The following is a 15192-nucleotide window of genomic DNA, read 5'->3' as shown; positions in this document are numbered from 1 at the left end:
ACAAGACAAGAATTATTCAGGACTTCACACAAAACTATTTTTGTAGTGTGTAAATAAATGCCACAGAGGCAATGTTACATGCTCACATATTCACACATATTTCTGATTTAGCAAAGTGGAATCTGAGCTTAAAACCACATATTGTTTTGGTTAAACATGCACAAGATTCCAGTCAGGCAATAGACCGTTTGCTTAACCCCTCCCCCAAACAGTGACTAGCAAGCAATATATAAAGCCATGCTAGTCATGTCATGCCAAAGCGGTGGGCATGGAGCTCTGGTGAAAGAGATACTTGAAGGGTACCATCTTTACTTTTAGCTTTTCCAAAGCCATAAACTGACTTTTTGCCTGTGACATGTAGCTTTAGCGTACATTCATTCAGCATGATATAATGTATGTAGCCAATGTATATTGAAGACCATTAAAATGAGTCAGACGGAGACTACATTATCAGCCAAATCACAGAGTTAATGTCATCTTAATTAGCTAGCTACAGCTGATAAAAGCTGCTTACAGGAGTTGTCTTTTCAGCCAGCTAGAAATGAGAAGCTGTTTTGTTTACCTCTGTGAAATCAAAGGCTGACTGTTTTTAAATTTGCAAGAATTTTGAGTGGTAAATAACTAAGGGAGGGGCTGGGCTTAGCAAACAGTCGACTGCTGCAAATGATTGGCTGTTTCTTAGGCAATATCACAATCAGAGCACATAGCAGTGGAAAATTAACGTTGTCCAGCAAATCCTGCACTCATTTATATAGTCTACTAGTATGCAAACGTAACATTTATAATCTGTAACAAAAGCGTAAATAAATAAATCCAATGAGTATTTCTGAAAATATACCGTTTTAGTATACCATACCCAACAATCTAACTTGTGGAATAAAGTGATACCAGCACATAAACACATTTTGTTTGCAGAATGAGATGTTTTATATATTTAGATCGATCAAAACAAACAGAGAATCTTATCCATTCATGTTGAAATTACAAATACAACCTCGTCAGCGCCACAATATAACAGGGACAAAGAGGACTTTACATGTGGTTTAGAGGCATCTTTATCCTATTCAGTTTCATTATAGTCAAATGTTTGACTGCAGCAGAGCAACACGAGTACAACACCACTGTCCTGCAGCCAAGCCTGAGCAAACACACAGTAACGGACACAGGGTAGTTCACCATTTATGAATTGCCTTTGCTGGTTATCTTTTTCTCACAGAACTGATATCTGAGTGTATTCAAATCAAACAAAGTTCAGCCGCTCATCTGTGCTACGGCAGCTCAGCTATCAGCAACACACACATATCTGAAAAGTTTGACACTCCTGAAGGATTTGCATAGGAGTCATACAAAGCATTTGACTCAACTTGAGTAACATTTCAAGCCCCAAACCACTCTGTCCACATAGACACGCTGTGACATGCTCAGTCTTCAAGGTATCACATCACAAACTAATCTAATCACACTGAACTCAAAGTCAAACATGCACTGTAGTTCCTAACAACATAGTTAATACTGAGTTGCACCAAACCGCAAAGGAGGCACGAGCAATTATGTTGTGCAAATTATAACCTTTATGAAATATACCCGTTTTAAATGACTGTGATTCGACTGGTGTAGAAATCGCATTTCCAAATCTACCTAAAGGCTGCAGTGCTTCTGATCCATGCTCTCTAAATTTTGGTTGCTTCCAGGGTTATTAATGTGTTTAACAACATTTTAGGGCTTTCAATGTGATGCTCTTTAATACATATAAACTTCCTGTGGAACCTACAATTACAGTTTATTGTTTAATTTATGCACTTTATATATATTATTCCCAATACTGTTTTGCTAAATATGTGTATTGTGTTAAACCCTTTTCAGACATATTATATGGAACATTGCTGGCTTCATCCATTTTATCTGTTAAAGAGATGCCTTTCTGTCATGAAAACAAAGGTGTCAGTTATGTAAATGTTTGTTATGGCCATTGGTCCCAATACTTTCCCAATTACTTGGATGCATCTGGGTGAGAGAGGAAGCTGCGTTACTGCTGGAAAACCTCAGTTTTGGATTTGAAAACATGTTTATTAAAGCCTTAATTAGTGAACAAAACATTTAGACTAAATAAACTCTATATTATATATATATATATAAATAAAACGACTAAGATTAAAATATATACATTTTATGGCAGTAACCGCAGCAGTTTGAATGACTTCACAATACATGCGCGGTACGTAATGAGGTGGCCACTAATTTTTTTGACACGCAATTAACACACGCGCGTTCTATGATTTGGGCCTCGGGCTGCTCTGTAGTTTGGGAAATCAGGAAGTGATGCAGCAGTAATGTTGCGGATTGCTAGCAGAAACAAACCTTGAGCAAAAATTGATAAGAAAAGGATCTTTTGAATGGCAAGTTCAGTGTCAAAGCCCTTCCAGATGGTTCTCTTAACAAGACTAAATTTATTTGCATGTAAATTGAGTTCCCACCGGAATACGTCGAGTCTCACACACCACTTGCTGGCCAAGCATACTGCTGATGCAGAGAACCCTCCTCCCCCTTATGAAAGGCAGGCCACGCTGGATAGTTTGCAATAGAGCCGCCTGGACAACTCTTATGGGCTTGAGCATATTATATTTCAAGAAAACATATTTTCAAAACAGTTCATTGAAAAATATCCCTTTAAAAAGGTCCCATGGCATGAAAATTTCGGTAAAATGGCGATAGGTGTAAACTGAGCCCTGGGTATCCTGCTCTGCCTTTGAGAAAATGAAAGCTCAGATGGGCCGATCTGGAATCTCCTCCTTATGACATCATAAGGAGCAAGGTTACCTCCCCTTTCTCTGCTTTGCCCGCCCAGAGAATTTGGCCCACCAATGAGAGAGAGACATCATGGCTTTCAAATGACCAAAGAGGCAGTTGGTCAAGGCCACACGCCCACTCTCCACCTTGCCCCCCCTCTCTCCTCCTCAATAGCTACAGAGACAGAAATGGCACATACTAAGTAAAGCTCATTGTGGGACTGGCTCTAGTGGTTGTAATTCTGCACCGGCTGAATTTTGGGAAAGAGACTTCAGATACAGTATTAGGGGACCACTAAGGTCTATATAAAAGCATCCAAAGAGCACCATGTCATGGGACCTTTAAAGTATATTTTGAACAGATAAAAAAGGGGTGATTAATCGCAAGTTAACTAAGGACAATCATCCGATAAATAACGATTAAATATTGTAATCGACTGACAGCCCCAAATTGCATATTAAAGAAAACCACCTCAGTTTTATAAAGACCGTTAAATTGTGGCTTACAGGAAACTTGAATATTATTGTTGATGCATATCTTATTTATTGTATGGATTTGATGATGGTGATGATGCACCTGGACTACTGCATCAATGCAGTCTTACATAAAGACAAGAATGGGCAAGTCTTGTTGACACGGATGACCTCTCTCTCTCTCTCTCTCTCTCTCTCTCTCTCTCACTCATTGTGTCAAAGTAAGAAAAACTCTTGTTTACATAATTTGAGATGAACACAGTATTAAGCAGGCTTTCACTGACTGACTATGTTTTACTTGTTACTGTTATAAGAAGTTAGGTAGGCAGGCTGCAGGTTTCACAGGCTGCAGGTTGAACTTACAGTGGATCTCCATGAGTCTCTGACCTGCCTGACAGTCGGCGGGCAGGACACGGTCCGTGTCACTGCCTCGATCTGAACAGAGGGAGGGAAGAGCAGTTTAGAGAAGACAATGAGGTGAATCATGATGTGCGCACACACACACACACACACACACAGGATGCGAGTGGAGAGTCCTAAACCTTCAATGTTTGGGGACTTTTCCAGGCCCTAAAGTGAATGCACAAGTCCTTCCAAGCCTCTGCAGTTATAATCTGGCCATTTTGTGCTATGCAGGGGGGAGACACATAATTGTTGTCACACATAATCTGTGTTGTGCTACTCTTCTCCAACAACACAAAGGCTATACACTTCTTCCTGTTACCATCAAACACACTGAAAATGTCAAATGGATGCTGTACAAGTTGTGGATAATAAGAAGCGTCTGCTGCATCTACAGTCCAATAAGCTCCCTCTGGGTTTTATAAAGTGCATCCCATATCATCTCAGTGGCTAAATGGCTAATGTGTCACAAAGCCAGGCATACATTTTTTGTGGTTTATTGCTTTGGATTCTGCACAGATGGGAATAAGAGCCGATTATTTTTAGTGAGGACAGAAAGATGTGAAATGAGCCATTAGATATTAGTCTCCCCAAATTGGTCAAAAAAGTGCCTTGGAACACACCAATGCGGCAAGACGTAATACGTCTCCATAACAGCAGGCGGCGCCAATCTGTGTTGTCGCCCAAAAATGAAAACCGGCAGCTGATTGGACGAACGCGTCACCTGGGTTTGGTTTGGTTTCTGTATACTAAAATAGTTTACCAAAACGTGTTTCTGAAAACATTGTAAGCGAGAAATAAGCCATGCAGTTGCTGAATCGGTCTTCATTTCAGATCGACAAAGGTCAGTTTAAAAGATTTTCGTCAGATTTTGAGAGACTCTAGTCACGCTCATTCCGCTCCCCGTTTCCGGGTTAGCACTCTACCAATCAGATGGGTCATTTGAGTCCGACTGCTGGCAGTGCCTGCCCCGCCGATTATACATGTCAAATCGGCCAAAATGAAGGACGATGGCCCCTCGGACGGACGACAGCACGGAACACACCGAACAGACTCGACTCACTGACCTCGCCAGACTGTCCCAACGGCCGATTATCGGCTCTGTGTGTCCGGGTCTTTAGAGGTAGTTTCACCACTAAAAGAAATAATAGACTCCTAAACAAGGGATGTTGGAACGAATTCCGAAAGTCAAATATAATTTGGTTAAAAAATAAATAAAAAAAAAAATCAATACTATTCGAATGTTTTTTTTTTTTTATAAATAGGTTGGCTAACGTTAGCTAATCTCCCTATTCTCATGTCACCTCTGATGAACAATAAGTTACGGGGGTAAGAAACACAAGGCATTGTGAACTAACGTTACGTGCTGAGTAACGGAAATCGGAAGAAAGATGGGAAATAGTTTTAACATGACTTTAAAATCGACATCCACCGAGCCAAAAGGCTTATGTTATCTTAACATTAATTGCTTGCTTAATAGTTAGCTCGTTCTGGTTTCCTAACTGCGTCGCGAGTTATAGGAGCTTAGGTGGGAGCTTCATGGAGACAGCTAAAGCTGTCAGAGTTAGCTTCGACTTCATATATTACATTCTAACGGCTGTATTCTCAGTAACGTGACAATCTGCAAGAAACAGGTTGCTTTTAAAATCACTAAAATAGTAGTGCCAGCACCGTTTGGCTTAGTTATCAATGTCGTTAGCATTGTGGCTAACACTACTGTTACTTAGCTAGCTAGTTTATGACAAATCGTTTCGGCTGTGCTTTCTAACATGTCATTGGGCTAACCATCAACGTTAGCCTTTACAACAGAGCCATTTCAATACATTTGTTGGATAATGTTTAATTACAGAGTTCTCTGTTGATTTGTGTTTATTTGTGTTTTTTATAAATATATAAAAAACTGAAATTCGAATGGTATTATAGAGGAAGACTGACAGCTCTATCCTAAAACACAGCTGCAGAATAAACCACCAACCAACACAAGAAACCAACACTATACGGACAATCTTTTCACTCTGAACACACAACAAAATGGGGGTGAACACACACCCCAAAATCCTTAAGCCACAGATGATGATACAGGAAAGTCTCTTAGTGCCATAATATGAGAAGGAATTTCATACTAAAAAGGTTGTATTAAAATAGACTTGAAAAAATTCTGAATGTATTCTTTAAAAAGGGTCAGTTTTTTTTCTAACCAATTACTCCTTTAATGTAGGGCTGCAATGAGCAATTGTTTTCATTATCGATCTTTTAATTATTTTCTTGTGTAATCTATTTAATTGCTTTGTCCGAAAATAGCCAAAAATGCCTGTTATCTATAGCTTTAAATGTCTTGTTTTGTCCAAACAAGAGTCCAAAACCATATCATATATGACACAGAAAGGCATTACATTCTTGTTGCGAGGCTGCAACAATAAAAAAATTATTAAAATTTCAATTAATTGACTAATCGTTGCAGCTCTAATTTATCAAACAATGATGAAAAATGAAAGCTCAATGTGATATTGTCAAATTGCTTGCCTGGTTCAACCAGCAGTCCAAACTCAAACATAGATTCAATTTAGAACGTTATAAAACAGAGAAAATTAACACATCGTCACATTTAAGAAGCTGAACCTCTTCACGCAGCATAAAACACACTTCAATAGCGTGCTAGTGAGACAGATGGGTCTTTAAAAGCACAACAAATTTGTATTCACCAGTTAGTAGACTTATTAATCAACAGAAAATTACTTCTAACAACTAGTATTGGTCATTAATCAGAAAAAATATTGTATTCTGAGAAATGTGGCCAAGAAAAATCCAAAAGAAAAATTAATTCAAGTTACAGAATCAATAAAGAAGTTTCACTGCATGAAATCTCAGGTTTAACTTTAACCACAGCTCCAAACTCTAAAGCACAACCCTGCAATTAAAAACCCCTCCTTTATCAAATCACAGTGCCCATTTCTCAGCGCAATCTGAGAAATTCAGCAACTGATTTACAGCTTTAAATGTTACATGGTGGAGAGTGAACTCCAGCCCCCTAAGAATAGCAGCAGCAGCACAGATCCAGGGGTGGTTTATTGAAGGGGGTTCCCTAAAAGGACATTCCTTCCCAGGCCTTGGTCACCGTATCCAAACCACACCCCAACTATGATTTCTGCCACCAGAGCCACTGGTTATTCCTGGCGCTGATGATGTGACCCACATTTTACTGCTCAGGGACATGTAGCTCTCTCTCTCTCATGTTCTCTCAGACCTGGCTGCCTAAAATGGGGGAGGTTACCAGGGTCGCTCTCCCAGTGACACACTATCACCCAGAGATCAGAAATAGAAAACTGGTCTGCTGTATTGTAAGGCGAACACAAATTAGACACATCCCCTGTTGGACCAATAGCTGTAGAGAGCAGTTAATATAAGGAGGAGGGTCAATGTGTTGGATGTGTGGGGAAGGCTTCTATGGACACCTGAGTTGAGTGGGTCTAGACTGTATGTAGAGCTTGTATGCATAGAGTTGGGTATCATTTTTTTTTTTTCTTCCCGATACCAGTGATAAAACGATACTTTGAAATGGTGCCGATGCCTAAATGGTACCTATATGGATACTTAAAAAAGAAGAGCACAAAACGACAGTCAGTGACTCAAGAGTGATTTAAGAACGGCTTGTTTATTGCTAAGGCCAAATTTAAATACATACCTGCAAACTCAGAAGAGCTGAAAAAGGTGAAACATCGTTCACCCCCGCCTCTGGAATCCTCTCCAGTGAAATACAGACACACTTTTACACCGTTTAGCTGTCAGCATTTTAACCGTATTTACTCCAGCTGCTAGCTAACGGTAGGCTAATGTCAGCTGCTGTCAGGTGTAGTGTTGACTAGCGCCCCGTGCGGCGATGTTTCAGTTCCTTCTAACGTCTGTTTTCAGAGCATCAGAGAGAAGCACAGGCATAAGTGGCACCTAAATAAGGCACCGAAATCCGCGTTGCTATTCGATCCGGTAGAGAACGGTCGTTAAGGCACCGGGTCTCGGACCCCCCCCAAATAAAAACTCTTCGGATCTACACGATTCACGTGGATGACATTTTCCCATTCAAAATGGCGATTTTCGCCGAAAAGCGACTAGTTTGCAGGTATGTAAATAATTTATTTAAAATAAAATAACTTATTTCACCAGTCAATTGCTGTTAAACAACAAAAAGAAGAACAACTAGATGGCAGAAGGGTACTTTACAACAACAGCTTGAGTCTCGAGGTGAACTGGAATGCACCATGAGTTTGCAAATCCCATTGGTGTTGTATCTTCGACATCTGTGGCAGTCTGCAATTAATTATTTTCTCTTCACATAATCTCTCTCTTATTTTATCGGTATCTGCTGATTCTTTTTTCCATTAATCACCTAATCGTTACAAAAATGTCAGAAAAGTGAAAAATGCCACATCACAAGGAGACATCTTCAAATGTCTTGTTTTGTTCAACCAAGAAAAATTATCAAATGAAAGAAAGAAAAGTCACAAAGCCTCACAAATCAGAAGCTGAGACAAGGCATGTTTGGTGTATATTTGGTGTTTAAAAAGAATTAAGAAAATGCCTTCTATACCTAATTTCCTGAATGTCAATGTGTGTGTGTTGGCTCAATGTGTTTCTATAAGTGTACCAACAGTGAGAGTTTTTTTTTCCAATTTTATTCATTTAACAGAAAGGATTTTTTATAGGGCTGTCAAACGATTAAAATGTTTTTATCGCGATTAATCGCTGAAGTTCTATAGTTAATCGCGATTAATTGAATGTTTTATCACAATTAAAATTCTATTATTTTGCATTTCAGAACAGTTTTTAAGTACATAATAACAATGGAAAGCAATTCGTACCAGTGTATCTTGATTGGGAATCAAATGAATGCAAAGAAAGTGACTTTATGAACTTAACTATTATTTATTTACTGTAAACAAATGTGTGAAAATGTCATTATTGCACAATTCCTACAAGTACCTAACCTAACTGAGATGTAACACTAACACTTTGCTTATACTGTACAAACAAAATGGTCCAAAAACCAGATGCCACAGCAGGACATTTAACCTTTACATTTTTAACAAGGATTGAGAACAATTGACTGAGATGTAACACTAACAACCACCGTTAAGACAAACAAGTGCAAAGTCCAGCCAGAGTCAATATAGTGTTTACTAACTCCTAAATAATTGTGATTACTCACTGACATCCAGTGATCACCGGTTAATGAGACAGCGTTTGCACTTGGCAGCAGTTCCAGTTTAGCTGCTTTCTCCGTGTCATACAGGCTGTGTATGGTGAAACTACTGTCCCCCTCGATGGTAGTGTATAAGACGGGTCAGAACATGCCAACCGTAGCACGTCTTTAAGACCCGAGTCCTCTAAGATGCTGACAGTGAAGTGTAAAATAAATTAATCGCATTGCGTCAGCCCTTAATCGCATCGCGATTAACGCGTTAACACCGACAGCCCTAATTTTGTATGATATAATCCTGCAGATTGATTTCTGATTTCTTCTTACCGATTGTCTTCTTACAATGTTCATAAACAGAGATCCCTGCTTTGAGATCAGCCATCTTTGTTTTTGTTCCGAAGTGTCCAAGAGCTCCTGCCATGGTGGTAAGCCTGGACTAACCCTAAGCCTTAAAAAAAACATGCAGTCCTGAGGACACAAAGTCGGGCCAGCAGAAGCAGACTGCTCCGTCTGGACGTGGTGTTTAGCTGCTGTATAATTACAGCCACAAGCACTAAAATACCTATTGTAGAAAACTACACAGCAAAGTGCAGCAGGACAAACTGAGCAGCTCCTTTTGATTGGTTGGTGAATATTATAATTTTGAAACTACCAAGATTCTCTTTTTATAAACCCCTAACTCTGTGTTGTCACCCATGTTGAATTAGTCTTTTAAATATTTCTGTTCACCTGTATCTTTTAACAACCAGGTAAGGGTGACACTTCCTTTTCTGCCTCTACCTGCTTGCCGTCATTATCAAGGCTTATTTTCTGACATCATATCACCACAGCTCGTTTAAACATTGATTCTGTATGAAAACGCCAAGTCATGCATCCAATACTGTTCAGTTATTACCAACAGCGGTACCAAGTCGAAGGTATTTTGTTATGACCACCCAGCTCTATCTCTGGTGTGTCATGCAGACACGAGGCTGATATTGGTTCTTATTTTCCCATCACTTAATGAAACCGTGAAAGAAAACATTTTCCAAGTTCTACTCCTGTGTCCTGGTCAGGTTGGGTCCAAGTTGTATTTATTGTCATATGCACAACAATTACAGAGAAGCAGTCATTGGCAATTCAATTCTTTTAACACTGCTCAAACAAAAAATAAATAAAACTGAGACTCTAAAAAGGAGCTCGAGACACGGAAGCCATCTTCTGAAGATGCAGCAAAACATATGAAATAGTTCAGTAGTCCCTAATACACACCACCTTAGTCTCATCAGTGCGTCCTCTATACATCTAGAAACCTGTGACCCAACACTTCTCAAACAATAACACCCACCTGCATGTCTTTAGTTGCGATCTCCCCAGGAGTCGGCCAGCTGTTGGCGTCGGCAAAATCTCCAACCTGAGATACAAATTAGAGGAAAAAAAAAACAAAGCTGAATTAGCAGCAGTGTCACGGGTCTGGAAACTGAGACGTTAGAGCAGGTTATCCATGAAGACTATCCAAGATCACACCTTCATTACAGCATTACTGCACACTAATACTACAGAAAGAAGTTAGGAGATCTAAAAAAGTGCAAAGGAAAGTGTGTACGTTCAAATTGTCATTGGTTTTGCACATTTCTCCTTGGTTTGCACCACATACTTAACACCAAATACCCTATTGGCTCAACAAATCCAAAGGTTCAATTAAAATGTCTGCATGGTACAACTACATTTTCTTTACATACGTGCACAAACAACTTTATCCATATGTTGCCTGTGATTGGTCAATTTCTGTATCGGTTCAGCAACAATGCACTTAACGCAAGGACGTTATAAAAGTTTATGGCCAGGGTGTGTCTAACAAACCTGGAGTACAACAGCTGAGTGCCTGCAATCAAAAGGTATGAAGTTTTGAACGACGCACGCTTTGCGGAGAGTTTGTTTATTTTATCTGCCGGCCAATGGCACACCAGGAACTCACATTTGCATTCCAGGAAGTGTGAAGGGAGGTTACTACACAGCTTCAGGTATAGCAGATAAATACCAGCACTCTGACTAACACCTACTTTCACTGAGCTGTGTTGAAGCTCTGAACTAATGGAGATGTTCTGTTTGAATTGGCCCAGAACTTATTGTACATATTTCCATAAATAAATACATTTGACAGGGTTGTCATGCAATCTTACAACCGCATTGACGACATGAACACTCGCCAGTCATTAACATGGGGGTCTTTCCCTTTTCTAATATCCATCTCATCTGGCTTGCTTGGCTATCTTATACTTTATTAATCCTGTATAGGGAAATTACAATGTTTTCACTCTGTTATTACACACAGGCCTGAATTACACATACATGCTGTACATGCACTAATGGAGAGATGTCAGAGCAGTTGGGGGTTCAGTGCATTGCTCAAGAGCACCTTGGCAGTGCCCAGGAGGTGAACTGGCACCTCTCCAGCTACCAGTCCACCACCATACTTTGGTCTGTGTGTAACCCGCCGGTTCCCAACACAACCATTTTTCACAGTTATTTTTTTCATTTATTCTGTCTTCAGTATTCAATCCCAGCAGTTACTTGCTTTACTTTAATTCGCTTCATACGTCCGTTTTTGTTGACTAAAAAAGGAGCCATGTTGGTACCGTTATCTCTTATCAAGCATTACTTAATGTTTACAGTATACACCAGTATTTTCTCACGTGTACAGATAGAGAGACACAGAATATTACCTTTCCTCCGCGTCTGGCTTTGGGTGGGTTCCCTGCTCTCACCACCTTGGCGGGGCCAGTAGACTCTGTAGAAACACATTAAAGATAGTCAACATTACAACCGGCTCTGCATACATGAAAACAGATTATCTAAAAACCATCAGCAACAGCACAAACGGAGAGATAAGGAGGAAAACAACAAATTAGCATTTAAAATTAGTTGGAATTTGTCTAAAAACAGACAACAAAAAAGTGTGAAATTGAACACATCTACAAGAGTTTGTTTTCTCGGTGTAACTTTTGCCCTTATGTACTGACTTGCTTGTCTCAGTTTAATACGTTTTTTTTTACTTTTACACTACTTCTCTTATCTACCTGTGCAAGTACACTTTCAATAAATCATCTGTCTTTCTTTGGCTGTTTCCTAGGATCACCTTTACTTAATATGCAGCTGTGGCATCAGTTTTAGATAAACTAAACAAACTAAACAAACAGCAGCAACCAGATGACAGTACCATCATTAGGGGCTTTCCGACCGGAGGGATTTGTGCAGTTCTTAGAACTAAACCTTCCTAGAACACTTTTTTCGTCGTGTTCCGACAGGAAAAATGTGGGGATTTTTAAGTTCCTCTGGCCTCAGTAGCGTACTTTTTTAGCTCCTACTTCAGAGCAGGGTCTTTTCCCTTTTCCTAGGTGTACTTGATTGGTCGAACTTATGAGTCACGCCCACTGCCAACTCGGAAACTTGCAGACCGAGCAACAACGGGACACTTTTAACAATTTTCACCATCTTATTCATCATTAAATTCACTTCTGACAACGTTTTAGGCGAGAAATTAACTGTTTAGTAGGCCTGCACGATATTGGAAAAAACTTACATTGCGATATTTTTTTTCCCCTGCGATATGAAAAAAAGACACATTTTTACAAGAGGACATAAATAACCCTATTTAGAAATACTAAATCATTCTCAACTACTGGGGTGATTTTGTAGGGGAGTGCATCTACAAAGAAAATAAAGGAAATTTTCTTATGTGAACCAGTCTTTGTTGAACTTTAATGCTTCACAAAAACCAAAGCAAGTAAGCGCTGTGACTACTCTTCTGAAGGGATTTTGGAAAGGGAAATTAGGAAGAAATACACTGGTTGACTGACATGACACCATTGTATTCATATAATATCAATCCAGGCTAAAGTGAATGATAATAATGCATGTTGCTTCCTCTAAATGTCAGGTTGTGGTCGACTAGCAGGGGCCTGCTTTGGTTGTTTGATAAATTGATTAAAATGTATCATGATTGGTGGTTTGCTGTGCATGCAGAGCCTGCATGTCACACTCTTCAACAAACTGTGTATCCAAGAGCACTTAAATCAGTGTAAATTACGTTATATCAGAAATAGACTGCTGTTGTAGATTAGTGTTAACGTTTCCAGCGTCACAGCTCCAAACCATAACGTTAGTTGGGACAGACGCCTTGTTTCTTGGTCTCTCAGACCTCCAGCTTTTTGTTGATCTCACTTCAATTTTATTATTTCTTTCAAATATTCTAGTACCAAAAAGTTAAATTCTCATGTGCAATTTATATAATAAAAGATTGATACTTGGCAATACTGCATCAATACACAATGACAAGGAAAATATCACGATATTCTGCTGTATCGATGTTTCCCCCCACTCCTATATTACAGAAACACAAAAACAGTGCAGCAAAACAGCAGATCTGACAGTCACCAAAAGAAAGTAGTGGTGGGTGAAAGAAATGCATTCATGCAAGTACTTTCTAACATAATGGCATTTAAAAAAAAGATTTTAAGCAATTTGATTATTTAGTCTATAAATGTCACAAAATAGTGTAAAAAACTCATTGCCGTTTCACAGAGCCCAAGGTGACATCCTCACATGAATTGTTTTGTCTGACCAACGATCCAAAACCCAATGATATTCAATTTACATTGATCCGAAAGAGAGAAAGAAAGAAATGATCCATTAAGCTGAAATTATTTTTACGGTTTGCATTTTTTTGTTTATGTATAATTTTGCGTGGTAACTAACTTTTTTTTACCTGGTTTGTCATATTGTTTTTTTTATTTAATTAGATCCCCGTTAGCTTTCAACGTAGCATTTGCTAATCTTCTCCGCTAAATAAACCATTAATACAATAATGAAAGCAAGAAAAGAAAACAAAAGCCATTAGTCATAATACATCAAAATTCAAATCAATAACACACAACCTATAATAATATCAATAAATGAGAACAAATGATCATACATAGAATTCCCTAAATCAGGACAATGTGCACCAAACCCACACAACACAGCACAACAATATAGACAAGTACACAACCATCCAAACTCAAGAAAACTCTGACTGCATTAGTGAGGCTAGATATGAATCTTCATAAAAATATACCAATAGACCAGCTAGGCTCACTTCATCGTGCTGATGTGTCTTGTGACCTGAAGTCCGATATCCGTATCACCACACTCTTGAATACGAGGGAGTAACAGCAGTTCATAGGGACTTCGCCGAGCCGTTTACACCACAGACACATTTTCAGTAAGCTCCTTAAGGATGATCATGACAAGGCCAGAGAGAGAGAGAGATATTTTAAAAATTTTACAATAAATATTTTTTATATTATCGTTTCAACATACCCTTTGGAGGGACATGCACAGAATTTGTTTAGTATCTGCATTTATGTCATAATTATCCTGTTTACTTGTATTATTATAGCAGATGTATTTACTCCTTGTTGTTTATATGTATGTTTGTTCTTATGCTTTGGCAACACAGATGTATTTTTGTCATGCCAATAAAGCAACATGAAATTGGAAGGAAGGAAGAAAGGAAGAAAGAAAGAAAAAAAGAAAGAAAAAGAAAGAAAAAAAGAAAAAGAAAGAAAGAGACAAAGAGAAAAAAAGAAAAAAAGACAAAGAAAGACAAAGAAAGAAAGAAGACAATCGCATGATAAATATGAATCTCTGAACTTTATTTCACACTATGATGGTTAAACTTTGCAATTAATCTGCAGTTTCATATTTATTTATTCAGATCATAATTATCCTGTTTACTTGTATTATTATAGCAGATGTATTTACTCCTTGTTGTTTATATGTATGTTTGTTCTTATGCTTTGGCAACACAGACGTATTTTTTGTCATGCCAATAAAGCAACATGAAATTGGAAGAAAGAAAGAAAGAAAGAAAGAAAGAAAGAAAGAAAGAAAAAAAGAAAGAAGACAATCGCATGATAAATATGAATCTCTGAACTTTATTTCACACTATGATGGTTAAACTTTGCAATTAATCTGCAGTTCACATGCAAGTATGGGGGCGGTCCGTTACACCACTGCTGTATATTCAACATCACTGATAATTTATTGATGAATGGAAAATGTATTTCATAAGAGAAAACACTGCACTTCATAAGGTTTTGTATTGGTATGGGCTGGGTCCAGATTGACGTTTGCCGTTTACATCAATGATGCTCAAACTTAGTCAAAGTTGGTGGACAATGTTTCCTGATGTTGAATTTTTAATGGCAAGATGCCGGGCTTATTAATTGCCCAGACAATTCACCAGTGGGTTTGTTGCTTCCGTTTACACTCCTCCTTATGTGCATTGAAAACATGCACTACAGGGATGCACTACTG

General features: G+C 38.7%; 1 protein-coding gene across 2 annotated transcripts in view; it reads right to left on the bottom strand.

The window, feature by feature from the left end:
* The window catches only part of larp1 (La ribonucleoprotein 1, translational regulator), a 62385-nt gene that overhangs the window by 26262 nt on the left and 20931 nt on the right, over positions 1 to 15192 (bottom strand). The window contains exons 2-4 of one of the 2 annotated variants that reach the window (XM_078265320.1): positions 11559 to 11623; positions 10181 to 10246; positions 3624 to 3695 (exon numbers count right to left, since the gene is read on the bottom strand). In XM_078265320.1, coding sequence (XP_078121446.1) covers positions 3624 to 3695; positions 10181 to 10246; positions 11559 to 11623 — 203 coding nt within the window. The remainder of the gene's footprint in view (positions 1 to 3623; positions 3696 to 10180; positions 10247 to 11558; positions 11624 to 15192) is intronic. The other variant, XM_078265321.1, reaches the window with a different exon arrangement.

This window comes from Sander vitreus, chromosome 13, assembly GCF_031162955.1.
Source record: "Sander vitreus isolate 19-12246 chromosome 13, sanVit1, whole genome shotgun sequence".
NCBI lineage: Eukaryota > Metazoa > Chordata > Actinopteri > Perciformes > Percidae > Sander > Sander vitreus.
This window is presented reverse-complemented; position numbering and strand designations above follow the sequence as displayed.